The following is a 27944-nucleotide window of genomic DNA, read 5'->3' as shown; positions in this document are numbered from 1 at the left end:
TTCACTTGACTAAACATGTTCAAGGAATAGATGACAGCAGGATAACCACTCACTCGCCATAGAATGAGCTGCAGTGGGAATGCTATGAAGTTCTAGAAGAGAAACTGAAAATAGGTTCAAAATGAACCAATCCTCTTTTAATGTCCCAGGCAATACCTAAAACAAGCATTTAAATCAACATTTACGTACAGGAGAGAGAGACAGATATGGCAGGAGGTTGGAGAGTGCATTTCTTCTTTGATACAATGTCATTTCACATAAATGGCATTTTTAAAAATAGAATATAGGTGCTAGCAGGTGGCATGGTCCAACAAGTCACTGGACTCCCACATGGCCAAACCACAGTTTGAGTCCCAGACCTGGCAGCTTGCTTTCTCACTTTCTCTCCCCACCCCACTCTGGTAAGTGCAGATGCCCTCCAGCAAATTTTAAAATAATAACAACAATAAAGATAAATAATTCTTTTTTAAAAAACCAGAATATATATTCATAGAAATAACATTTCAATCATGCCAAATCTCAGTGCAGTGACAAGTAGAGAGAAATACTTTGGACTCAGTAGATGAAGTAAAGGGATACTACACACCTGTTTAGGATGCTGTAAGGTCAGCTACAGTGCTGCAGTCAAACGGTTTCAACTCAGTTCAAGACACAACACATCTGCACACGTACAAGTAAGTTTCAACAAATTAAACCATGACACCTACACTAGGTAGTTTAGTATTTTTCAAAAGACTCATGCTTAAGACTGTTAAGCATTTGTGATTGTTATGCTCTTTTTCAGATAGAGCTAAAAATTACTACTGTGATCAAACTTTCCCAAAACCTGAACTACTCAAGAGAAACTAAAACGGAGAGAGGATTTCCAGATGAAGGAATCACTGTGAGAAATACCAGTATTTAGGTCAATTATACTCAACTGCTTCACAAGACACTTCTAAGAGTCCCGTTGTCTGGAAAGTCCCAAATAAACCTTAATGGGAAAAAGATTAGCATGTTAACAAGGGAAAACTGCCCGCTCTCCCCTTATTCTTTTCAAGCACAACTAAAATTAATGTTATCTGGATTTTAAGTAGGAAAAAAAAATCAATTATAATACAACAGCATTAAAAGGCAGATTACTCCAATACCAGAGAGCATTTTATGCCCAGATACTGGGTTTTAAAAACTGTTCTTCATCAGAAAGAACAGTTAGGAAACAGCTCTTAGGAAAAAGAGCTGATTTTAACGCTGAGGCAAGAGTTGTACGAGATGAGGCAAAATCATGTTGTTCCAGAAAGTATTTTAGAAATGGGCTCCTTGGGACCAGCAGTTGAAGTAATGGCTACGCTGCTGGACTCCCACGTAGTCGACCACAGTTTGAGTCCTGGACCTGGTGGTTTAAACTCACACTGGGTGTGTGCATTTGTATTCCCAGGATCCCAAGAGGAGAAGGGATTGCAGCACGGCCATCCCCCCTGGGGGGGTGATTTCTCACTTTCTGTCTTGTTTCTGTCTTTCTGGTGAGCGCACGTGCCCTACAGCAAAAACATCTCAAAAAGAAAAGAAATGGGTTCCTCAAAAAATTAAATTACCATGGTATATGCCTATATTTCCAGAGACACTGAGGCCACAGGATCATGGCATAGTGAGAGCTTGTCTTTAAAAAAAATTTTAGAGCTACTGGTAGGTGGCATGGTGGTTAAGGCGCTGGACTCTCACATGGCCAATGGTGGTTTGAGTCCTGGATCTGGCAGCTTACTTTCTCACACCCTCTCTCTCTGGTCAAATTAAGTAATAAAAATGAATAAATGATTCCTGTTTATAAAAAAAATTTTTAGGGAATCAGGTGGTGGCCCAATAGTAAAATATGACACTGTGAGGTAATCCCACACACAAAGGTCCTGAGCCAATTGTTATCTAGAGAATTCCCTGAGTACACACGTCACATACATGCCATGATCCAGGGCTGGCTGACGCTTGTGACACCAAGGCCCTGTTGGAAATGCTGTGTCTCCCTCTTGATCATGGAAAAAATAAATAAATAAAACTTAAAATTAAAGTTTTAAGTCACTATATTATCCACTTCTGGGTATACAGTCAAAATAAATGACTACAGGATCCTGAAGAACTGTTTGCATGTTTATAAACACATGTTCACTGCAGCATTTTCACAACAGGCAAGAGGTAAAAGCAAATGCATGCATACAGATGGGTAAGTAGATTTTTTTCCTAAAGAATTATTTACTTGGGAACCAGCAGTTAGCATAATGGCTATGTCACTAGACTCCCACGCAGTCGACCGCAGTTCACATCCCGGACACGGTGGCTTTAAATTCATGCCGGGCGTGTGTGCGTGCATGCCCAGGATCCCAAGAGGAGAATGGAGGAGAAGGGATTGCAGCGTGATCATCCCCCCGGGGGGTGATTTCTCGCTTTCTGTCTCTCTGTCTCTGTCTGTCTGGCGAGCGCATGCACCCCATAGCGAAAACCTCTCCTCCCCCCCCAAAAAAAAAAATTTATTATTTACTTAATTAATTCATTTTAATTTGACCAGAAAGAAAGTGAGAAAAAGCAAGCCGCCAAATCTAGGACTCAAACCTCAGTTGGCCATGTGGGAGTCTAGCACCTTAACTACCTTATCACCTGCTAGCTCCAATGGATTTTTTTTTTAATGTGTGGCGCATTCTCACACATGCGCGCGCACACACACACACACAGAATATTATTCAGCCTCAAAAACAAAAGGAATCCTTGACATCTGCTACACATGAAAGAACTCTGGGGACATGAGGCTAAATGAAATAAGCCAGTTAGAAAAAGAGAAATACTAGAACTTTCCATTCACATAAGGACTTTAAAGTCCGTAAATCTTTAGGAACAAAAAGTAGAATAAGGGCAGCCAGTAACATGAAGGTTCAGGTGACTGTATCCCACATGGTCAATTACATGGTTTGAATCACAGAACTGGAAGCTTGAAAGACATTCCGGGCACATGTAAGCCCAAAATATTGAGAGGAGAATGGAGATAGATTGTGGTGTGGTCATTCCCCCCGGGGGGATGACTTCTCATTTTCCCTCTCTTGCTTCAACTCTGTCTCTGTCTCTTACCAGCAAGCACACGTGCCCTACAGCAAACTAAAAAACAAACAAAAAAGTAGAATGGTGGCTCCCAGTGGATGGAGGGCTGGGGCAGCGTGTCGTCCTGACACAGCTGGTATCCAGTGACTGCAATTAAATAAGATGGAAAAGTTCCAAAGCTCTTTTGCACAATCACTTGTATACAGTTAACACTACTGTACTGTAGACTTAAAAATGGTTAAGATGGGACCCGCCTAGGGACCAACAGTTAGCGTAATGGCTATGTCGCTGGACTCCCATGTAGTCAACCACGGTTCGAGTCCCGGACCCGGTGGCTTAAACTCACGCCGGGCGCGTGTGCGTACGTGCCCAAGATCCCGAGAGGAGAATGGAGGAGAAGGGATTGCGGCGTGGCCATCCCCCCTGGGGGGTGATTTCCTGCTTTCTATCTCTCTGTCTCTCTCTGTCTGGCGAGCGCATTTTAAAACCTCTCAAAAAAAAAAAAAAAAAAAAAAAAAGGCGGCCCCCCGCCTATAGCCTCATGATTAAGGTGAACTGGAGACCTCACATGGCAGATGGCGTGTGAATCCCAGTCCTGGCAGGTTGAAGAACACACCACCCCAGACATGCGTGCACGTAAGTAGAAGGTCTAACAGGATGGAGGAATGGAGAAGGGACTGTGGTGTGACTATGTCCTACTAGGGAGTGCCTTCTCTCTGTCCTCCTCCTTAGAGACAGAGAAAGAGAGAGAGAGAGAGAGAGAGCGCGCGCACAAGTGCCCTCTCACAATTAAAAATAATTATTCAGATGATTAAAGTTTACATAATGTACTTTTTATAATTAAAAAAGAAAAATAGGCAAGGGGCCAGCAAGTGGCATGGTGGTTAAGGGCGCTGGACTCCCCTATGGCCAACCACAGTTCAAGTCCCAGACCTGGCGGCTTGCTTTCTCACTTTCCCTGTCTTTCTCTTACTCTATCCATACTCTCTGGACAAATTAAAATAAAGTTAAATAAAATGGATTCCACATGGCAGACAGCACAGTTTGAGTCCTGAACCAAGAGGCTTAAAAATCAGACTGAAGGGGCTGACAGGTGGCGGTGTGGTGGTTAAGGGTGCTGGACTCCCACATGGCCATCCATGGTTCAAGTCCCAGACCTGGAGGCTTGCTTTTTCACTTTCCCTAACTCTCTCTGATTAAACTGGAAAAAAAATAATAAATAAAGTTAAATAATTATTTTAAAAAAAATCAGACTAGGCACATGTGCACCCCAAATCCTGAAAGGAAGGTGGAGGAGGGGGTACTGCAGCATGGCCATCCCCCCAAGGGGTGATTTCTCACTTTCCCTCTCTCTGCCTTTCTCCACCGAATACATGCTTCCCTTATAGCAAACTAAAAATAAATAAATAAAGTGTGTGAAAAGCACACAAAAGCAAACTTGAAAGTGCCTCCAATGTCAAATCCACGACAATCTGTGTAACAACATTAACATATATACTATACTACACAATAATATAAATACTATACTACACAATAATGTAACAGAATACTACACAATAATGTGATATAAAAATGTAATATAACCTCTGGAATAAAACATTTGTGAATACAACTGATATAAATGATAACTGGTTAGACAAACAGGAGAGAGATCTTTCTTATAGGATTCTAATTAATAAATATAAAAGAAATGATGTATAAAAGTCAATTTCCTGGTATTGATAATGGTACCGTGATGAAATAAGATGAAGTTGGGTAAAAGATATTATTATTGAAAAATAAGTATGAAATTATTTCAAAACAAATAGTCTAAAAATGAGGCAGCAGAAAAGACAAAACTTATTCTATTAGTAATCAGGAACTTGAATACTAACACTACTCTCTTCTTTCTATTAGGTCATCAGGAAAAGTCATGACGTATTTTTCTATGTTTTTCTATGCAAAAATGTGTTGTGACTTTTCTGACTCCCAATAAACAGAAAGCTGTATGACGCTGGGCAAGCAAAAGAAGTTAAGCAAAAAACACCCAGTATCGCTGAAGTTTTAGAAAGAAGAACCTGGAACAGGAAGAACAAATGTTTGTGTGTGTATATATCACACTGTCTAGAAATAAACAATAGCTAATTTTCTGATATCTGAAGATGGCTTTCTTTCATTCAAAGACAACTATACTTTGAAAGCTATATGTTGGGGCTGACAGGTGGCGTGGTGGTTAAGGCGTCGAACTCCCACATGGCCGACCTTGGTTCCAGTCCCAGACCTGGCGGCTCGCTCGCTTGCTCGCCCTCTCGCTCACTCTCTCTCTCCCTCCCTCTCTCCCTCCCTCTCTGGTCAAATTAAAATAAATAAGTAAATAAAGTTAAATAAAATAATTCTTTAAAATAAAATGAAAGCTATATGTTAACTTACTATAATATATACAGACTAATGAAATCTATGGTGGCACAGAAAGAGTTCTTTCATAGTCTAACAATGACAGAGCAACTAAAACAAACAGGCAATATAATAAATCTCCGGTAAGTATAAAAAGTCATGGGCCAGCCTGTGGCATGGTAGTTAAGACAGCTGGATCTCACATGGCCAATCTCGCGGTTTAATTCCCAGACCTGGTGGTTTGAGAAACACACGTCAGGCGTACAGTATGCATGTGTACCCAAAATCCTGAAAGGGAGAAACAGAGGAGAAGGGACTATGGTGTGACCATTCCCCTGGGGGGAGGGGGAACAACGCTTTCTTAGCTTCCTTCTCTTCTCACACATGACCTCTGATAAATTTAAAAAAAAAAAAAAAAAAAAAAGAAGCCAAAGTCACTAAAGTCAATCCAGAACCAAAACAGAGGCTATACTTACTACACAAAGCCTCCCTAATTTTATTCCAACTTATAAACTCTAGAAGTCTAACAGATTTCTGAAGCTCAAAAGTGCAAAAGAGGGCTGGCCCTGTGACCTGGTGATTAAGAGTCCGATCCTATACAGTTTATCTCATGGTTTAAATCCTAGTCCTGTTGCCTTGAAAAAAGCACACCAGGTTGGGGCTGGCAGGTGGCATGGTGGTTAAGGCACTGGACTCCGACATGAGTGACCATGGTTCAAGTACTGGACCCGGTGGCTTGCTTTCTCACTCTCTCTTACACTCTCTCTAGTCAAATTGAAAGATAATAAATAAATAAATAAATAAATATTTAAAAAAAAAAAGAAAAGAAAAAAACCCATGTACATGTGGGTATGTGCTCCAAATCCCAACAGGATGGCATAAGAAAGAACTACAATGAGACCACACCGGATTGGGGGTGCTTCCTCTCTCTCCTTCTGTCCCTCTGTCTCTCTCTAAGTGCATGCACCCTCTAGGGGGAAAAAAAAGAAGAAATATATACATACATATATATGTAAATGAAATATATATATTTACAAATGTAAATATATTTATACACATAAACGAAATACTAAAACAATACCATTCTACTAAAAATCTTAGTAGAAAAAGGGAATCCTGATTCTTCTCAAACCAGAAAAAAGTGGGGGTATTCTTTGTTCAGTATGAATAACTTCAAGAGTAGCTTGTACACAGATTCTTTAAATGGCTGGTGATAACTTTAAATTGAAACAAGAAGGTAAAACACCCATCACTGTTAACTGCTTAATGTTTTTTGCAAACACCTCTCTAAGAAGTCTCAAAACTTTTATCCTTGCTATTACCTGTCCACCTGCCCTTTCCAATCCTTATAAAAACAATAAAAACTAAATGACCATTTTATTTTTATTTATTGCTAGAGTGCGTGTGCACATTCAGCCAGAGAGTAAACCCTCTGTGGTTCAAATCTCAGACTTGGAGGCTTGAAAATCATGCAGGACATGTATGCAAGTGCGCCCAAAGTGTGATCACCCTTTTTTCCTCCATTTCTCCATCCCATCAAAATCTGGGCACGCATGCTCACGTATGTTCCAAGTTGTCAGGTCCAGGGAGCTAAGGGTGATCAGTCCTGTGGGACCATGCTCCCAATACACAGCACTACTAACTGCTGCAATACGGGGCCAGCCCTCTACCCCTTAAAAACTGTAACAGCTTCCCACCTGTAAAGAAATACTCGCTAGTCTGAAAAACAATATTTTACATGCACTCTCATTACTATAAAGCATTTGTATGTCTGGCAAAAGCTTCAATAACAGCTTTCAACATTTATTTAAATTGACTAGACATGTTAGTAATGTTGCAGTGTGTATATGGTTTGGTATAAAATCTAAAAGGGTAGCTTACCAAGAGAGGTTGTTTCAGTAAAATTCAGTTACCAAAAATTCTAAAACCCAATAAACAAGTTTTCTTCAGGTAACAGAGATTAACTGCATAGCAAATAAGCAAAAGTTAAAAGAAAGTATTCATATCACCTGGAATAAAGTTCCCTTTTATAAATTCCCCCAGGGTGGTCCATGTTCAATTCCCAGCCCACCCAAAAGCAAGGTGCTGGGCCTGGAGTCCCAGCTACTTAGAGCTGAGACAGGAGGACTGTGATATTATCAGAAAGGAAAAGGCGGGAGATAGGAAGTGAGCAAGAGACAGTGAGAAAATTCACCAAAGGCAAAATGTATTATTTGTTCTTAACCTAAGACATAAAATTACCACAATAAACATTTTTTTAAAACTGTTACAACTGAGGGAACCAGCAGTTAGCGTAAGGGCTATGTCACTGGACTCCCACTTAGTCGACCACGGTTCACTTCCCGGACCTAGTGGCTTAAAACTCACGCTGGGCGCGTGTGTGTGCGTGCGTGCCCAAGATCCCGAGAGGAGAATGGAGATCAGAGCCTGCTGGGGAGGGCCTTCTCTCCAACGCCCTTTTTCACTCTCTTTCTCTATTTTGCATGTGCTCATGCCCTGTATCATTAAAAAAAAAAAAAAAAAAAAAAAAAAAAAAGGCAGAAAAAAAAAAAAGTTACAACTGAAAGAAACCTTAAAGAACATCTGGTCTAAACGGTTTCTTTGGTCAAAATACAAAGACCAGAGATTATATGAGTTACATAAATTCAAGTAGTTAAATAGCAAAATCGAACAAGAGTTAAGGTCTGGATCCAATTTTAAAACATGTTTCAATAAAAATCTAGAGATTACTACTCTTAACATCTAAACACTGTTATAACTGCTACAAAGCTGATCACCCCCCCCCCCGAGATCAGCACATTAAAATTAGCGTTCTTTTCATTCAAAAGTACAAAAACCAAAGGAATAAAGTACTTTTAAAATAATCAGACTGAGGGCCAGCGGTTGGGACGGAGGTTAAGACGTTGGATCCCACACGGCTGGCTGCATCATTCAAGTTCCAGACCTAGCGGCTTGAAAATCATGCTGGCAACATGTGCAAGTCTCCTCTCCAAAACCACGAGAAGACACTGGAGAAGAGGCTGCGGTATGGCTATTCCCCGTGGGGGGTCATTTTTCACATTCCCTTGCTGTCCCTCTCTGGCAAGCCTACATGTCCTATAGCAAAACTGGAGGAGGGGGGGACATCCATACTGATTGGGGTCGGTACATGGTGGTTAAGGCAGAGGATCCCACATGGCTAGTCAGAGCCAGTGGCTTAGAAAATACACTGGGCACATGAGCGTCAGTGCCCCAAATCCAGAGAGAATGGAGGAGAAGGGATTCCAGTGTGCCCATCCTATGGTGGTGGTTGCAGGGCTGTGCTTTCTCACTTTCCCTCTCTCTGTTTCTCTCCAGTGAGCACACGCACCAAATAGAAAATTAAAAAAAAAAAAAAAAATCAGATTGAAACTGAAAATACCATATTGAATTGCTTTATACTAAAACATGAAATGAAAATTTGTAAAAGCAGAACATTTTAAAACACAGTTTGAGCCAACTGGTAATGTGATGGTTAAGGCAGCTGGATCTGACACAGCTGACTGTGCAATTCAAGTCCCAGACCCCACAGCTTGAGAAACACACCAGGTGCATGTGCTTGCACGTACAAAATCCCAAAAGGAGGAAAAAATGGGCGAAAAAGAACTACAAGGCGACCATTCCTCAGTTGGGGTGCTTTCTCATTCACGCCTCCTCACTCCTGTCTCTTTCTGGCTAGCACATGTGCCTTCTAGCAAACTTAAAAAAAAGAAAAGCAAACAAACAAAAAGGCTCAAGAGCAAGTTCAAACTTGACCATTAAACTGCTTTCTAAATACTGGCATGCATCAGATTATCCCAATTTATACAGCTAAGACTATCCTAACTCCTAATTGAGGCAAAGCATCTTGTGTAGTGAGGCTGTAGGGTTTGTTGTGGCAGTTCAGTACGGCTTGATTATACTTCTCATCAAGCAAGTTTCTCTCATTATATGCTTGCAATCATTTTTTTAGAGCCAGACAGAGTAGAGTGGATAATGAGACAACAGAGCATGTAACTGGATGACCTACCACTTTGGCTACTGTGGATTATAACAAGTAAAATTAATGTTGCAAGGACTGTACGTGGGACTGGCAACTTTCAAAAATGAGTTTACAAGTTTATTGTCAGGAAATATACTCCAAACCAATGCAAGATGATGCAATACGACAGCACCATGTTTATAGTTCAATGGGGAAATGCCCTAAGTTAGGTGCTCTGTTGAACTGAGAAATGAAATGCTCTGATGAAGTGAGAAATCAAATCAAATGACAGTGTATTTCTATCATTCTTCTGTGAATATATGTCATGATGGCCTGGGGAAAAATATATATATTCACAAACATATATACAATGTGTAAAGTAGGAAAAATGGGCAAATATTCAGGTTTTTAAGTTCCTGATCTTAAATATTTTGCAAACTGAAAGTACCAAAGGTCTTCCAAAAGTTCATTGAAAAATATGTATTATAAAAATTTTTTGCAGCAGGGACCAGCAGTTGGTGTAATGGCTGTTGCTGGACTCCCATGTAGTCGACCACAGTTCAAGTCCCAGACCCGGTGGTTTAAACTCACACCAGGCACACGTGCGTGCGTGCCCACGATTCCTAGAGGAGAATGGAGGAGAAGGGACTGTGGCGTGGCCATCCCCCCTGGGGGTGATTTCTCACTTTCTGTCTTTCTGTCTTTCTGGCAAGCATACACGCCCTATAGTAAAAACCTCTCCAAAAAAAATTAAAATTCTTTTGCAGCAAAAATAAACTTGTACTTTAAGTCCACTTTCCCATGAATTTTTGAAGTACTCTCATATAATCAATTTTAAGGAATATTAAATGTTATAAACCACCAAAGATTCAAAAAGAAGTACTTGTTGATAGCTGCCATATAATCAGAAGAGCTGTATCTCAACAATAGAGAATTCTATCATTGTATCATTTCTTAACAAAGAATTAAACTTTGAAACCAACAGTAAGAAAAAAATCTTCATAAATAGGTCCTTGGGTTTTTCTGTTGTTGTTGTTTTAAACAGACTTTCTCAATACACAGGCTAAAGAAGCCAAAGAAATTCCTTCAGAAAGAAGTCTGACTACTTGGGAAACCAATTTCCTTATAGGGCATTGATAAAACAAAGGAAGTTGTCATCAGAGTTTGAAAATGTAGTCTTGCAATTTCAAGCTCTGAACATGAAGCAGAACATTCACCAACTGCCAAGTTTTCAGCAGGCATCATCCACAATAATACTCTCTTTATTCAAAATTTCTTGGTACTAAAGGTTCTAATAATCCCCACTTCTGTTTCTCAACAGAGCTGTGCCAGGTATAATTAGATCTGGACAAAACTACCTATGGACACTGTATCCTCTAAAGCAGAAAGATTTATAACTAAGGGAAATTTAAAACAAAACCACATGCCCTTCAAGCAGACAAGAGAATTTCTCTTTTTACCTATAACTACTGGTACTGCTCCATTGTCAGCAGAAGCTCAGAAACCAAGGAGGAAAAAGGGGGTGATGAAATCAAGAGTGTAGTGACAGAATAAACCATAAGGAAAGTTTAGCTATTATTGTTTCCCATAAGACCAGTGATTCAAAATATATTAATTTTGTCAGTTAGTTACTGACAAAAATGAGAAAAACATCCTTAGAAAAATACAGGCTAATGGTACACTCTTAATTTGATATCAGGGTAAGAAATACTTTGAACTTATAAATTACCAATGACATCTTGCTATTGGTAAGCAGTATTGCAGGCATCAGTGCAGTACATGTTTCAGGCAGTGAAATGTGCCCCAGAAAAAGGAGGATGTTAAGAAATAATGTTGCTCAGGGAACCAGCAGTTAGCCTAATGGCTATGTCACTGGACTCCCACGTAGTCGACCGCAGTTCGTGTCCCGGACCCGGTGGCTTCAAACTCACGCTGGGCACGTGTGTGTGCGTGCCCAAGATCCCGAGAGGAGAATGGAGAAGGGACTGCGGTGTGACCATCCCCCCTGGGGGGTGATTTCTCGCTTTCTGTCTCTCTGTCTCTCTCTGTCTGTCTGGCGAGCGCACGCGCCCTATAGCGAAAACCTCTCAAAAAAAAAAAAAAAAAAGAAAGAAATAATGTTGCTCTATCATAGGCTCATGTAAAATAAAAATACAAGGGGACTTCAAAATGTTTGTGAAAAAGAAAATTAAAGGACAAGTTTCTTATGGTGCAAAAAATTTTTCAAATCCACAAGTAGTTTTTTTCATAACACAAATAGTCTAAGAACATTTTTTTTTGGGGGGGGAGAGGTTTTTGCTATAGGGCGCGTGCGCTCGCCAGACAGAGAGAGACATAGAGACAGAAAGTGAGAAATCACCCCCCAGAGGGGATGATCACGCCGCAATCCCTTCTCCTCCATTCTCCTCTTGGGATCTTGGGCATGCACGCACATGCGCCCGGCGTGAGTTTTAAGCCACCGGGTCCGGGACACGAACCGTGGTCGACTACGTGGGAATCCAGCAACATAGCCATTACGCTAACTGCTGGTTCCCAAGTCTAAGAACATTTTTGAAGACCCCTTGTAAAAGCTTTCTGATGCTTCCCCTTCCAGAAAAAAAGGAAATAATTCTTTCAGCTCGTGCTTTAGTATTTACTGTCAGGATGTCCGAGAACAGTAAAATGTACCACAGTAAAAATGGGTGTGAGGAAAGGCAAGTGCAGGTAAGTAAAGCAGAAAGTTTGTTCACAGAAAAACAATGAAATCATTTTACCATAATGAAGAGAAACATAAACAAGTACCAGCAAGCACTTTTTAAATAACACCTATGAGAACATGGGTACTATCAGCTGACAAGCAGAGAAAGCAGACATATGCTCAGCATATCCATTATTAAATTAAAGCAGCAGCCAATATTACACTGTCTTTTTTTTTTTCTTTTATGTGACATCATTAACAATACCTTGTGTCTCATCTTTCTTTCCAGAAACTAATTATAAACCAGGGGCTAACCTATTAACTCTTTCTACAACTCTGTGCCAAAAAAAAAAAAAAAAAAATCAAGTCTGAAACCCAGAGCTCCCCATTCCTTCTCCCTGGTTTCCTTCACCCTTAGACTTGAATACAGTCACCTTACCACTCACAAAAGAGGGAGAGAGAAGCTGATGGAAGGAATCCCCACTGAAGGAGTAGACAGCAGAAGTGAATGAACATTCTAAGCTCTTTCCAAGTGATCTGCTCAAAACACGTAAGAGTGTACCTTTCACTGCTACATAAAAATTTACCAAATTAAATTTACTTTTTAATTCCCAACTGCCATCAGTACAAATAGGTCAGTTTGATCCCAAATAAATTCTAAGTCTTCCAGAAGAGAACAGAGTTACCATAATTTGATGATCTTTTACAGTTGCAGGGACAAGCAACTTTCATTCCCGGGCATGACAAAAGCTGAGACACTATCTCGGGAGGACGGGGCTAGAAGGAAGCATATCACCAGACTGAGGTCGGGCCAGGCTCCTGTGGTCAGCTGCTCTGTGACAACAGGCTAGCGAGTACACTGCTTGGGGGGAAAGGCTTTTTTTTTTTTTTACAATTACTTATTTTTCCGAAAGTTTTCAAATTCAATATTATTTGCCTATTACTTGGTAAAAAGAGATAAAAACCTGATAGGAGAAGTTGCCACTATAATTAGAACTAGTCTCAGGACAGAAAATATATTTCCCATACTTATCTGGGAAAAGAAAATAGCTAAAGCATGATGCCCAAAACTGAAACCTCACCAGAATCTCCAGAAAAAAACTAAGGGAAGGGGTCTTTATGTGTGTAGTTTGATAAAAGTAAATTTACAACACAAAACAGTATGTCAAAAAGAAGACAAAGTGAGCCCACAGGTGGTGTGCTGGGTGCTGGACACACACAGGGCTGACCATTGTTTGAATCCTGGACTTGGTGACTTCCGGCTTTCTCACTTTCTTTCTTTCTCTCTCTCTCTCTCTCTCTCTCTCTCTCTCTCTGGTGAGTGCATGTGCTCTATAGCAAATTAAAAATAAGAATAATAAATAAAATTAAACATTTTTTTAAAAAAGGACAAAGTACACGTGCCCTATGGCAAAATCCTAAAAAATAAAGAAAAAGCAGTTGTATTCAGAAAACCTAGCAGGAGAAACAGGATGTAAAAGGCAATTGTTATGGGGCTGATGGTAGAGCAGAGGAAAATGCAACATATTGCAAGGCCAACCTACAAGGGAAGGTCCCTGGCTCACATTCAGAGACCTCCCTGACCAAGCTGGGCACACATGTGCTCACCAACCTGGGCTGGCTGAAGTTCCAGCTGGAGATAGGAGTGGACTGAAGCACAGAACCCCATTGGGGGATGCCGTCTGTCTGTCTCTCTTACTCATGGAAGAAATAACAAATTAATGAATGAATGGCAGACTTAAGGGCACTGGTCTACGCAGGGAAGAAGGAGCGAGGAAGCAAACGACACCATTAAATACACATGCATGACTATTATAAAAATCTACTATATTCACTGATATCACCGTTATATAATATGCATTCATTTTAATTCTTAAACACTGTCAGAATCTCCACAAATTTTTATTTCCTTATCTGAATCTCTCCTGAATGTATTTTTGCATAAGAAAATACGTCATGACTTTATGGACGATCTAATATTTGTGATCTTATGTAAATTTCTAGTATCTAAAGTATTAAATATATCTGGAGTAGGGGAAGTAGGACTTGATAAATTCCCATTAAGAAATAAATGATGCTATTTTCAAGTTAATAAATCAGTCACAGTAAGCTAAAAATGCCAAGACCGAATATAGAATTTTAAAAATCTTTATACAATAATAAAACAAGTGCTCATCTCTTGCTTAAACTGTATTGCTATGGACATTCTTCAAGAATACATGGGTTTTAAACCTTTTCCCTAAGAATAGTAATACCTCTACATTCATGTACAGTCTAAAGCTGTCAGCGATATACAACTGTGCACTAGCTGGGATTGGGTGGGCAATTTGTACCCAAGCTGACTCAAATGAAGCTAACAGTCTGTCTGGAAAGTGAACCCATAACCTTTGTCTCATTAGCACTGCACTCCAGCTGTTAAAAGATTCAAACGTTAACTTGAATTTTTAAAAAGGCAGGGGGGATGGGGAGCAGTAAAACACTAACAGGGAGAAAATTTATATAGTCTATGCAAATTTTTCTACTAATGGAAACCAGCTGCAAGAATAAATAAGAGATGTCATTTTCAGTACTGGAGCCTCGTGGAATACTAATGGGTTCCTTCTATTCCAACTTTCCATCCTGGAAAGACGGTCTTTTAATTCATTATTCCCGTCCCCGGCACTCCTCAGAATTACCTTTCTAAAATAACTGCTCTAGCGTTTGAATGTACTATCCATTAGATATGTGCAGGGATTCTCTGAAGAGTCATTCAATGCCATTCCTTCTAGGCAAAGCGCTATAACCCCTACTGAGATCCTAACCCTGTTTTAAGTATATGGTTTATAAAATGTCTACCATAACCGAATTCAAAGTTGTGAATTTTAGGCTTCACACTCGACATTGAGGATGACATATGTCATTTATAAAACTTGGAGATAAAATATTAACCAGAATTTTCACTATAATTCTATTTGATTATCACAAACCTACCACTTAGTAAAAATTTTTGCAAAGCTTTGGTTAATTAATCTTTTTCCCATGTAGCCCCCAAGTCAATTTAAAAGGTGATTGCCTACAATCATCTTAATATCTAATATACCCTACCACCAACACTACTAACAACAACAGAAGTTATGTACACACGTGGGCTTTGCCTTCCTAACTCAGGACAGTTTTCAAACACAAGTCTTAGATAATTTTGGTTTGTAAAAACTTCCAACAGGAAATTCAGGCAATAGTTTTACCTAAAATGACAAAAGCCATTTACATAACCTTTTAAAAAACTGGAAATAAATGAATGCCTATTGCTCATACCAATGTAACTTACAAATCCACTGTGTAAAAGAGAATACATTATCCCTAGAATCATGAAGGCTGAGTAAAATGTCTGTGAAAAGATACCTTTAGCAACCTAGGTAACTGTTAAGATACAAGATTATATCAAAATTACCATCAACTCAAAAACTATTATAAAACTGGTTTTAAAATGAAAAAGTAAGAAACAAACCTCAATTTTGTCTGTTTTGGCATCTCCCCAGTATATTTTGCCTTCATCATAATCCAAGGCTAAACCATTTGGCCAACCAAGAGAGGTGTTAACCAGTACTATTCGGTCAGAACCATCCAGAGCTGCCCGCTCAATTTTCGGGATTTCTCCCCAGTCAGTCCAATACATGTACCTATAGAAGTACACAGGAAAGTAAGCTAAAAATAGTAAGGAAATGTAACTCTCGTATCTTAAAGGTGAGATCCATATTAAATTGATATCATCAGACAACGACACAGATTTAAAACACACACACACACACACACACAATTTAACATGAAAAATATGTTTAAGGCACTTATAATAGCAATGTGTAAGATTTGTAGAAAATTTTCAGATCAAACAGTGTTTTCTAGAACTGATCCTGAAGAATACCTCCCAATAATGAGATTTTATTTTTACTTACTTTTTCCAAAATATTTCACTTTTTTCCCATGAACTTTTCTTTTTCTTGATGGTTTGTCATCCCTTGATACAACAAGGTTATCCCAGTAGTAATACTCAGATTACAAACTCAAATTCCCTACATAATTAATTTTTCCTATAATGCTAAGTGATTCTTATGGCACCCAGATGTTTTGTTTTTATTTTTGTTTTGTTTTTGTTTTTTCTTTTTCTTTTGAGAGGTTTTTGCCATAGGGCGTGTGCACTCGCCAGACAGAGACAGAGAGCAAGAAATCACCCCCCAGGGGGGATGGCCACGCCACAATCCCTTCTCCTCCATTCTCCTCTCAGGATCTTGGGCACGCACGCACACACGCCCAGCATGAGTTTTAAGCCACCGGGTCTAGGATGCAAACCGCAGCCGACTACGTGGGAGTCCAGCGACATAGTCATTACACTGCTGGTCCCACACCCAAATGTTTAAATGGTTCCAAAGCATTGGTATACATTAAGGTATAATAATTTGCCACTATATTCTTCCTCAGGATAAATCTCATAGTAACAAAATTATGTTCGTGAGTATTAGAAACTTGTCCATCTCTGGACTATGTCAGAGGGTTAAAGTTAAAAAAAAAGGGGGGAGGGACATAAAAATTAGGAGTAAAGCTACGGCCCAACAAAGTTTTGGAAATTGGGTCATCCATGTATCTGGGGAAACATAAAGTAAGATATATTCTAACTATATGTAATGAAATGGGATGAAATTACATCTTCTAGAAGAATGGAAAGAGTTCTGAAAACAATTTCCACATTTTTCATGGTCACGATGCAACCTGAGCAAAATCTGCAAACACCACCCAAAGTTAGCAAGCATGAACTTAATTTAAAAAGAAAAATTATTTAAAACATTCAAAGCAAAAAACTAGCAATTCTTGATATTTTATTCTAATCACTACATTCTAAAAATGGACAGCCATTGAAGAGCTGTTTATTGAAAATGAACATAAACTTCGTGTTATCTTCATCAGTGACTTTAGGGGCCTATAGAAAACAGAAACACCAGGGAGAATTTATTATCAACAGAGCTTCTTACCCAACCATGGGATCTAACACAATAGCCCGGGGTTCCTCTAAGTCCTCTGAAATCAAGATCTTCCGCATGGTCCCATTGAGCCTTGTTACTTCTATCCGATCAGTGCCAGTGTCTGTCCAATAAAGATTTCGTGCAACCCAGTCAACAGCAATACCATCAGGATGGGCAATTTGAGAGGTGACTACAAACTGACTGCCAGATCCATCTATGAATGAGCGGCGTATGGCCCTCACTTCGTCATCAGTCCAGTAGATGTAGCCCTCCACAGGATCATAATCTATGGCAATGGCATGACGGATGTCTTCTAACTGCAGAACAATGTCTGTAAAATCTGGTGTATCCAAAGATATGCGTCTCAAATCTGTCCTTCGGGCTAAAAGCAACAATTCAGTGGCACCTAGAAGAACAAAGAAATAACTGAAATGCACAGGCAAAATTTAGCCACTCTATATAAAGAATGCAGTACTTCTTAGGAATTGAAAAAGAAATGAGTATAAAAGGGTACTACTGGGTCATCAGGAAAGTCATGATGCATTTTTACATAGAAAAATACATCATGACTTTCCTGGTGACCTAATAGCTCTTTTTAGAATGAAAAAGGAAAGCAACGGAGTGAAACAGTGAAAAGTCTGCCATGCAGTCAAGTTCTATAATGGTCAAATTCTCTTAATCAAGTTTTGATCCACTTCCTGGTTTTATTCATTAAATAGTTCCTGGAATTAATATCGCTATTTAAAGGTATAATAAACACCAACAAGGGATGACTAAGAAGCTAAGTATCTGAGTACAAAATGAGAAAGGAGATGTAGACTACAGATCTTTTGTTCAAGATGTCTGTTTAAAAAGGTAAAGAAATCTAGGACAAGAACCTATGCTGTTAAAGGAAATGTTCTAAAACTGGATTATGGTAAGGTGTGCACAACTCTATACATTTGTTAAAAATTACTGAATTATACACTTGAAATGAATACATTTTATGGTATGTAAATATGACATCACAGTAAAGCTGTCTTAACAAAGAGCAATATAGGACAATACCTGCCAAACTGTGGACAAAGGAAGCTATAAAGACAGCAGCAATGGAGCAGTGGGATCAGATAAGCATAAGACAGTGGTTAAGAGTAAGAGTTGAAGATCCAGTAGAAAGTGATTCAAGAAGGTGCATACAATAATATTAGACAAAACAATTTCTCTGAACCTAGTCTCCTTATCTATATTCATATATTTGCTATGAGGACTAAAGGACATAAACGTAAAACTCAGGAAGGTACTGAGCATTTGGGGCAAAAAAGTTGGAAATCCATGTATTTTTTGTTAATATGCATTTTCTATGAACTTTTTGAAGACCTCTTGTATTAGTATTAAAAAATAAAGACCTCCAGATTATTTCACTGAATTTTCAAATCAAAACTTAATAAAAACATAACTGAGAATGAAGATATTAAGCTTAATCTTTTCTTGTTTTCTTTTTGTTTTTTATTGCAGTCTGAAAACAGTCACTGTTTATTTACTGACCAGATTACAGAAATAATCATGGTGAATACCTTAGTTTGTCCTTTTAATAAGTCTGTTGATCTGGTCTTTGTTTTCATTTTTAGCATCCAAGTAAATCAACAAAAAATTCATTTTAGCTATAAGAAGCTAATTTTTTTTAAAAAAGTAAAGAACCAGCAGATGGCTTAATGGTTACATGCTGGACTACACGTAGTCAACTGTGGTTCAAGTCCTGGACTTAGCAGCTTGAACTTCAGGCTGGGCACATGTGCATGCCCTAAATCCTGAGAGGGGAATGGAGAAGAAGGGATTGTGACAAGGCCATCCCCTCAGGGGACGATTTCTCACCTCTGTCTCTCTGTCTCTATCTCTGTCTCTCTCTATCTCTGTCTCTCCAGCAATCATACGCCCTATAGCAAACATCTCTCTCTCTCAAAAAAAGTAATAACTGTAATAGCAAGAAAAGATTCCTAACAAATGATCTGAGTCCAAATGTAAACTTCAAGCATCAATCTGAAAACTACAGAAGAAAAAACTGAGAAGTAGAATGAAGCTGCAATCTCCACTTTTTGACTCTAGGGCTAATTTTTTTATAATTATTTATTTAATTTTATTCATCATTATCATTTTTTAGTTTGACCAGAGAGAGACAGACAAGAGAGAGGAAAGTAAGAAAGTCAGGTCCGGGACTTAAACCATGGTCCACCACGTGGGAGTCCAGCACCTTAAACACCAAGCTAACTGCCACCCTGACTCTAGGGCTAATTATAAATGAATTCTGACTTGGAGGAAATATACCCCAATGACAAGTACAATTCATAGCTTCTGTAAGTACCAAAAGGAACCAGTCCCAAACTTTGCAAATAATGAAGGCACAGAACTGTTCATCTGGGCAAGGTGATCAAAACAGAATAGTTAACTTAAAGCTACTACACGTCATAATATATATCCGAAATACACAACTGGTTAAAAATGTACATTTGTACTGCTGTGAAGGATTAGGTTAGGGCACTATTGCTAAAATAAATCCTCTGTTTCAAAGTCAGGCTACACTTTTAAACAAGAAAGAAACATTACAAAAACCTTTTGTTTTAAATGGAAACCAAATTATTGTTTTCCATGGAAACCATCTGACAAGAGGCCAGCCAGCTTCACCTTTGACTATGAGGATAATTTATCAATGCCAAGTCATAACAAACATCCGCACACAGACTCAATTCCATCTCTCTGACTCTCTGACCCTCTTGCCAGGAACTCTCTAACATACTCCAAAATAAAGGCTTCTACTTTTCAGAGTTAGATAAAGAAGTCACTGCTAAATATAACAATTTTCTTACCAGGTCTTGCTGGTTGCTAGAGAACCAGATGGTGATCCATAGGGGGAAGAATGAAGAATAACATTCTTATTAAGAACAAAAAAAGAACTGGTGTTCTTCCAAACCAAAAGTCCCTAAATCACTACTAAAGTATCCTAAATCAGTCTCTTCTCCAACATGCTCTCTCTCTACAGGGAATTCAGAATAAGGAGAGGAGGCAACACAAGACTACTAAATATAAAAAGGTTGTTGCTTTTAAACAGTATAATACGTAATTTTTTTCTTCTTCTGAAAGCACTTCTCTGTCACTAACAACCAAAAATATCTTTTGATCTTCAATCATTTTTTAGAAACTCAATCTGTCCCATGAGATTCTTTAGAGATAAAAGTTGAATAAACATTTTCTCTTCACAGAGGTTATTCATAAGTGCTACCTACTATGAAAAATGTGTTGTTTATAAGAAGTAATATTCACTTCCACAGAAACCAATTGTGATTTAATGACTGAGATCTGGTAAAGAAAATAGCACCTAGTTATTTCAAAAATACTTAAAATACTTAAGTATTAATATACTTAAATATTTTACTTAAAATGCTAATTTATAAATAGTCCTCAATAAATGCCTTCCATAAAACACAAAACAGTCCTGTTACGTAACCATTTCTGAACCCTGTGAGATTGACTAGTGTCCCAAAGTACTGTCACTTTCAGAACTCATTACAGAGAAATCAAATATATCATAAAGAATCCCAACTGCTATCATAACATTTTCCCTTCCTTACCGTCTTTGCAGGTTTTTCCATTCTCCAGGAGTTTGACCCCAGTCGGGCAAGCACACTGATAAAAAGGTTTGACTGGAGACATCAAACACAAATGGGAACAACCACCATTATCAATTCCACATGGATTTGTAGCTGTCAAATATAAATCACATTGATTAATACCAATGATTATGGCTGACCTCCCTCACTCTAGGGTACACAAAGGTTAACAACCATAACATGAACAACTGCGATAAACCAAAATTATTTCCAAATGTCAGCCAGGTGCTTGACTGCCAAGCCATCTGCAAGGAAAGGAATTAATCTGTGAGAATTTACTTAGCATTTTATATAAAAGGAATACACAAGAAGTAAAACAGGAGATCCCTGCCCTGAAAGAGCTTATAATCTAGTCAATAAACCCAAATTAACGAACAGTAAAATCAGCAACACAAAACAATGAAACTAAATGCTATCTTGTATACTTTTACATATAGAGTCAAATGAGAAATAAACCACTGAGATTTGACTGAAGAAACGATTCATGGAGAAAGGAGGACATAAGAGGAGCCCTAAAGGGAAGAAAGGATAGACTGAAGGCAGTTTTAAATATGATAACGCCAAGTGAATAAAAGCCTGGAGGCTGTACGCGGGGTAAAATAATAAGGTGAATAGTGTATCTGGGGGTTCAAGTTTCTGTTGACTGACAGGAATTAAAACAGAATGAACACAAAGAATGTGGTAAAGGGCACTAAATGTCAAGAAAGGTAGTCATCCCCGTATCTGTAGGTGATTGGTTCCAGGACCCTCCCCGCCACGGATACCAGAATCACAGATGCCTGAGTCCCCTTAGATAATGTAAAATAGTACAGCATTTGCATATAACCTACCCAAATCCTCCCATAAACTTCAAATCATCTCTAGATTATTATACGGAATACAATGTAAATGCTATCTAAATAGTTACACTGTATTTTTTAACCTTAATTATTTTAAAGCTATACTGTCATTTATTCTTTCTTTCTTTTTTTTTTTTTTTTGGAGAGGTTTTCACTATAGTGGTGTGCGCTCGCCAGACAGACAGAGAGAGACATAGAGACAGAAAGCGAGAAATCACCCCCCAGGGGGGATGGTCACGCCGCAATCCCTTCTCCTCCATTCTCGTCTTGGGATCTTGGGCACGCACGCACACGCGCCCGGCGTGAGTTTTAAGCCACCAGGTCCGGGACACGAACCGCGGTCGACTACGTGGGAGTCCAGTGGCATAGCCATTACGCCAACTGCTGGTTCCCATGTCATTTATTCTTTATTCATGAGAGTTTGCATGTGCATACACGTGAGAGGGTGAAAAGGTGAGTGTGAGAGAGATGAGCACCCTCCACAGCGTCTGGTGATGCCAGTCTCCCTCTCCCAGTCCTCCGGTCCATCACATCTTGGGCACTCACATCTGTGCCCAGTGTATTTCAGGATAATCGGGCTGGGGATTCAAACCATGGTCACAACATGGGATCCTGGGCCAAGGAATAGAGCTTCCATTGACATTTTCTATTTTTTTTTACTCTACATATTTTTGATTCACAGTTGGCTGAATCTGCAGGTACAGACTAGCCACAAATATAGAGAGCCAACTATAATTACAATGTTGAAAATTCACACTTTGGAAAGATTAACATGGAAGGGATGAGCAGAATAGATTAAAAGAGGAAGAGCTGAAAAGCAGAGAAATTTAATTAACTGGCAAACTTATAGATACTATAAAAAGAGATATATTAAGTACGTTTCATAGGGAAAAAAATCAATGTAATACAAAAAACACTGGAATACGAAAGATAGAAGAGCAATAGTAAATATAATCACAAATTCTCAAACTAGTACAACATGAAGGACCAACAATGACATATCAAAAAAAAAGGAAAATTTTCTCCCCCGATGGCTAATCATGAAGAAAAAAATTAACAGGAGTAACTAGATACCTTTTTTTTTTCCCTTTAAATTTATTCACTGAGAGAGAGAGGCAGAGACATCCTCCAGGAGTGTCATCCCACACAGTGATCTAGCCCTGAAACCTCCCAGCCAGCCAGGATCCTGGGCACAACCGCAGGCCCAGCACACCTGATATGTTCAAGGAACTACAGCTAGGACCTTCCCAGATGGCTCCAGTAGTAAGCAGTGGTGAATCCCTACAACCTGGGCCACCACATCTGGACCTTAAACATTTTCTTTTTTACAAAAGAGTAACACATATGTTTTAAAACATTTTAAAATGTTTCATGATCATTGGATTCCAATATAACACAATCAATACATTCAGACACAAGCCTGACATTTGTTTACACATAAGTGCAAACACTCAACATTCTCATATTCCTTTTACATCTAATTCCAGTTCTCTCTTACAAGAAATTGTTTTCTGCAGCCACAGTCCACATCTTAATGGTTGACCAAAAACAGAAACAAAACTAAGAAAAAAAAAGGGGGGGGGGTAAGATGAGAGGTATGCACAGAAAAATTTAAGCAGGTATTTTATTCATTGAGCTGAGGTACTAATATTCATCAGCTAGATTAACAGGTTTTCATTCAACAGAACTATCTTGTTTTAAACACACATAAACATTTTCAAACGCACATTGAGAGAAGAAATACAGACAAGGAATGCATCTGTAAGCTGAGCATATGAGTGCCCTAGGTTTTTTTCTCTTCTCCACTTCCATAAGCCCTGTTCCAACAAAGGGCCGAGCTGCTCTGCAGCGGTAGATGTCAGGCTCCAAGTGGCTAAGGCTATTATTTAACCTGAATTATGTTTTGGAGTTTTTCCTCTTCCATTCTCTTCCATTTGGATTCGTCTTCTTTCCTCCTGACCCTCACTAAAGCCAGACATCAGAGTGCTACAAAGCTGTTCCAACTCGCAATTTAAAAATCAAGATCACTTACCATTTGGCTGCCTCTGTTGGCTGAAAGCATGTATATCCATGGGAGAGAAGATGTTAGAATGGATTTCACGCAGGCCCTCGCCAGAATACTTGTTGCAAGCCAAAATGGAGTGCGTATTCCAATCAGTCCAGTACAATGTGTCCTCGAATAATGTCAAGGCAAAAGGATGTGGAAGGGAACCTTTAACCACTGCCTGCCTGTTAACAAGAGAAAAACTCGCTTATTTCTAAATGTTCTTCTTCTATCATAACATTACTTCTCTTATTAAAATCCTACTAGTCCACATTAACACATACAAATCCTAGGTAACACCCATCTTGTAAATTCAATGTACCTATGAAAAAAATTCACGTAATAATTCAAATATATTTTCAACCTGTCCCCAAAATCACAACCAAGCACTTTAGAAATGGTCCCTAATTGCCAGCAGACCCCAGACACACTGCAAGCTATCCAACAGAGAAAAAGCCTGAGTCAACATGGCTGTCGATTTCCACTTCTCAATGACTTCCGGAAATGTTCCACTTTTTCACATAATGCATGTCATCAGAAAGAGAAAAGTGAAGAGTAAGAAAAAGCCCAGGAATTACAGCTGTCATTGGGAAGTAAATTTAAATCAGCAATAGGTGTGAAAGAACAAACAATCTGATCCAGGACTCGAACCATGGTCGGCCATGTGGGAGTCTTAACCACCATCCCACCTACGGCCCCAAAATTTCAGTAATAAAAGCAGTTTGTTGATCCTAACTCTCAAAGATGACTGTGAGGTATTTAAAACTTAAGTTAGGAATTAACTAAAGATTTGGCAGAAACAGCAGAACTAGAATTAGAAGCAGAAGGTCCAACAGGTAGGTAGTATGGTGGTTAAGACACTGACTCCCACGTGGCTGACCAGTTTGATTCTAGGACCTGGAAGCTTGCGCAAGCGCACGCATGCTCGCTCTCACTCTCGCTCGCTCGCTCTCTCTCTCTCTCTCTCTCTCTCTCTCTTTCTCTCGCACACATGCCCTACAGCAAATTAAAATAATAATAATAAATAAAAGAAAAAAGAATTAGAAGTAGAGTCTCAAGTTGTGTCTGAATTGCTACAATCTCAAGATTAAACTTGGAGGGGCCAACAGGTGGCATAGTGGTTAACCACTGAACAGCCAACTACAGTTCGAGTCCCCAAACCTGGCAGCTTGAAAATCATACCAGGAGTTAGCATAATGGCTATGTCACTGGACTCCCATGTAGTCAACCACGGTTCAAGTCCCGGACCTGGTGGCTTAAAACTCCTACCAGGCACGTGTGCACATGTGCCCAAGATCCTGAGAAGGAGAATGGAGAAGAAGGGATTGTGGCGTGGCCATCCCGCCCCGGGGAGTGATTTCTCGCTTTCTATCCCTCTCCTTCTGGTGAGTGCACACGCCATATAGCAAAAAAGCCTCTCCCAAAAAAAAAGAAAGAAAATCATACCAGGCACATATGTGTGCCCAAAACCCCAGGAAGAGAATGGAGAGGAAGGGATTGCAGCACGGCCATCTCTCCAGGGAGGTGATTTCTTCCTTTCCCTCTCACTGTCTCTCTCCTCTTGGACCAGTGCACATGCCCTATGGCAAAAACCTTAAAAAAAACAATAAAGATTAAAGTTGAATGGAGAGGAGTTGTGTCTTACAGATGAACTAAGAAAGTTGATTCTTAAGATAGAATCTACTCCTAATAATGACACTGTAAATACTGCTGAAACAACAACAGAGGATTTAGAATATTAGTTGATAAAGCAATGGTTTGAGCAGAATGACTCCAATGTTTATCTTTTTTGATTTCTGGTTTACATATAGATTTAACATCTTTATGGGGTATAGAATGGTTGTCCCATAATCTATGTACCTGTTCCATAAACTATTATTCTATTTGTTTATGTGGATTCTTGTATCTGTTAACCATTTCCTCCTAAACACCTCACTTCCACCTCCATGTAGTTTTGGTAGCTACTGTTACTCTATTTCTCTGTAATTGAGTCCTTCAGTTCCTGTCAGAGTGGACACATTTGGTCAGTACGTTAAGCAGGATTGACTTCAGTTTTAAAAAAAGACCTGCAGTGGGTAATACAACATCACATACTACAAAGAAATCTTTCATAAAAGGAAAAGTCAATCTATACAGCAAACTTCATTGCTGTCTTATTTAAAGAAATCCCCATAGTCACTCTAATCTTCAGCAACCACCACCCTACTCAGCAGCTATCAACATTGAGACAAGACTCTTCACTAGCAAAAAGATTACAACACACTGAGGCTCAAATGATCATTAGCATTTTTAGCAATAAAGTAGTGGGTTGGATAAATCAGGACATATGTTTTCTATGCAAAATGCATCATGACTTTTTCAACAACTCAATATTTTAATAAAGGTATGTACATTTTTTCAGACAGAATCCTATTATACACTGAACAGACTAAAAAAGAGTGTAAATGTAACTTTTATATGTACTGGGTAACCAAAAATCTATGACTCCTTTTACTGTGATTTTCACTTTATTTAAAGCAGTGATTTGGAACCAACCCCACAATATCTCCAAAGTGTGCCTGTAGAAAGCAGTAACTCTAACACTACGCTGCTCATAACAGAAATGCAATCTAAATGAAATAATATCATAGAGGGCAGAGAGAATGGAGCTATTACTAGAGCAAAATTTCTGTACTTTATGAGAAGTAAGTTATTATGCCAGTAGATTTTGATGAAATTTACATTGTAGTTCCTAGAATAATGACTTTTTAAAAATCTCAAAAATTGTAGTTTAAAAAGCGCGACAAGGGAATTAAAATGATGTGCTAGAAAACAACTAATTAATACAAAAGCAAAAGCAAAAAAAGGTATAAAAATGACCAAAGCTATCAAGAAGACAAAGAAACAGTATGTAAAATGTAAGCCCAACTATCACCAATAACAAAATGAGAAACACTCCAATCAAAAGATAAAGGTTGTTAGATTGAATAAATGCAAGATCCAAAACACGTCAAATTCAAAGGAAAAAACGAGTTGAAAATAAAAGTGATATTACTGGACTCCCACATAATCGACCACAGTTCAAGTCTTTCCTGGACCAGGCAAATTAAAATCCATGCCAGCCATGTGTGTATGCATGTCCAAAACCCCCAAGAGGAGAATGGAGGTGAAGGGATTGCCGTGTGGCCATCCCCTAGGAGGGTGATTTCTTGCTTTCTGATTCTCTTTGTCTCTCTGGTGAGTGTGCACACCCTCACTCCTTATAGCAAAAATCTCACTCTCTTAAAAAATAAAAAATAAAAAACCTAAACTAAATCTAAAACAAGTATAATGAAGAAAATAAAAATACTAGTATGGAAATCAATGAAAATAAACCTGAAAAAACAAAAGTTGGTTCTTTTCAAAGAATGTAAAACTCTTTAGATATGGTCTCTCTGGTGAGTGTGCACACCCTCACTCCTTATAGCAAAAATCTCACTCTCTTAAAAAATAAAAAATAAAAAACCTAAACTAAATCTAAAACAAGTATAATGAAGAAAATAAAAATACTAGTATGGAAATCAATGAAAATAAACCTGAAAAAACAAAAGTTGGTTCTTTTCAAAGAATGTAAAACTCTTTAGATATGTGAACTCAGAAAAAAAAAAAAAAAAAAGGAAAAAAAAATACCAATTCAGAAAACTGGGACTAAAATTATGAGTGGAAAAAAAGGACATTATCATCTACTTTATAGAAATTAAAAGGACCATAAGGTGATGCCATAAACAACTTTATGCCAACAAATTAAATTACATGTATTCCTTTTATTGTCACTTCTGTTTTTTTATAGTTGTATATGAACAAAAGCTGTAGCCTTTACACCCTATTTTAATCCTCCTTTAGTCTTCATTCTAGAAGTAATCATGTTTAATGTTCGTCATCAAGGCTAGTCTGATGTCTTGGTAATCAATTTGATTATCCAGAGCTCAGTCACTTCAGTACATATCCAGGAAGGACTCAGGAAAGCAACTGTCTCTGATGTCTTACATGTTAATCTTAATAATAATTTGTCTATGGCTTTATATAAGAAAGTCAGTTTTGTTGAATATAAAATGCTCAGCCCACACATTTTTTTCCTTCTAATTTTAAAGAACTATTTCACTTTACCTCTTGTTTTTTAATTTGCTCCAGCGCACATGCACTCACTAAAGAGAGAGAGAAAGTAAGCCTTCAGGTCCAGGACTCAAACCAGTCGGGAACGTGGGAGTCCAGCACCATAACCACGTGCCACCTGCCAGTCCCACTCACATTCTTAAGTGTCTTAAAAATATTTCTCCATTTTCATTAGAAAGTCTGACGCTATTCCAATTCTCTTTCCC

The 27944-nt window shown here is 38.7% G+C and overlaps 1 protein-coding gene across 1 annotated transcript in view; it reads right to left on the bottom strand.

Moving 5' to 3' along the window:
* LRP6 (LDL receptor related protein 6) overlaps positions 1–27944 on the bottom strand; it is a 172320-nt gene that overhangs the window by 82277 nt on the left and 62099 nt on the right. Inside the window, exons 4-7 of the mRNA XM_006164814.2 lie at positions 23596–23792; positions 20686–20817; positions 17093–17489; positions 15577–15748 (exon numbers count right to left, since the gene is read on the bottom strand). Coding sequence (XP_006164876.1) covers positions 15577–15748; positions 17093–17489; positions 20686–20817; positions 23596–23792 — 898 coding nt within the window. The remainder of the gene's footprint in view (positions 1–15576; positions 15749–17092; positions 17490–20685; positions 20818–23595; positions 23793–27944) is intronic.

Source organism: Tupaia chinensis, unplaced genomic scaffold, assembly GCF_000334495.1.
Source record: "Tupaia chinensis unplaced genomic scaffold, TupChi_1.0 Scaffold143728_1, whole genome shotgun sequence".
NCBI lineage: Eukaryota > Metazoa > Chordata > Mammalia > Scandentia > Tupaiidae > Tupaia > Tupaia belangeri.
The sequence above is the reverse complement of the archived record's forward strand: the minus strand, read 5'-3'. Positions and strand labels throughout refer to the sequence as shown.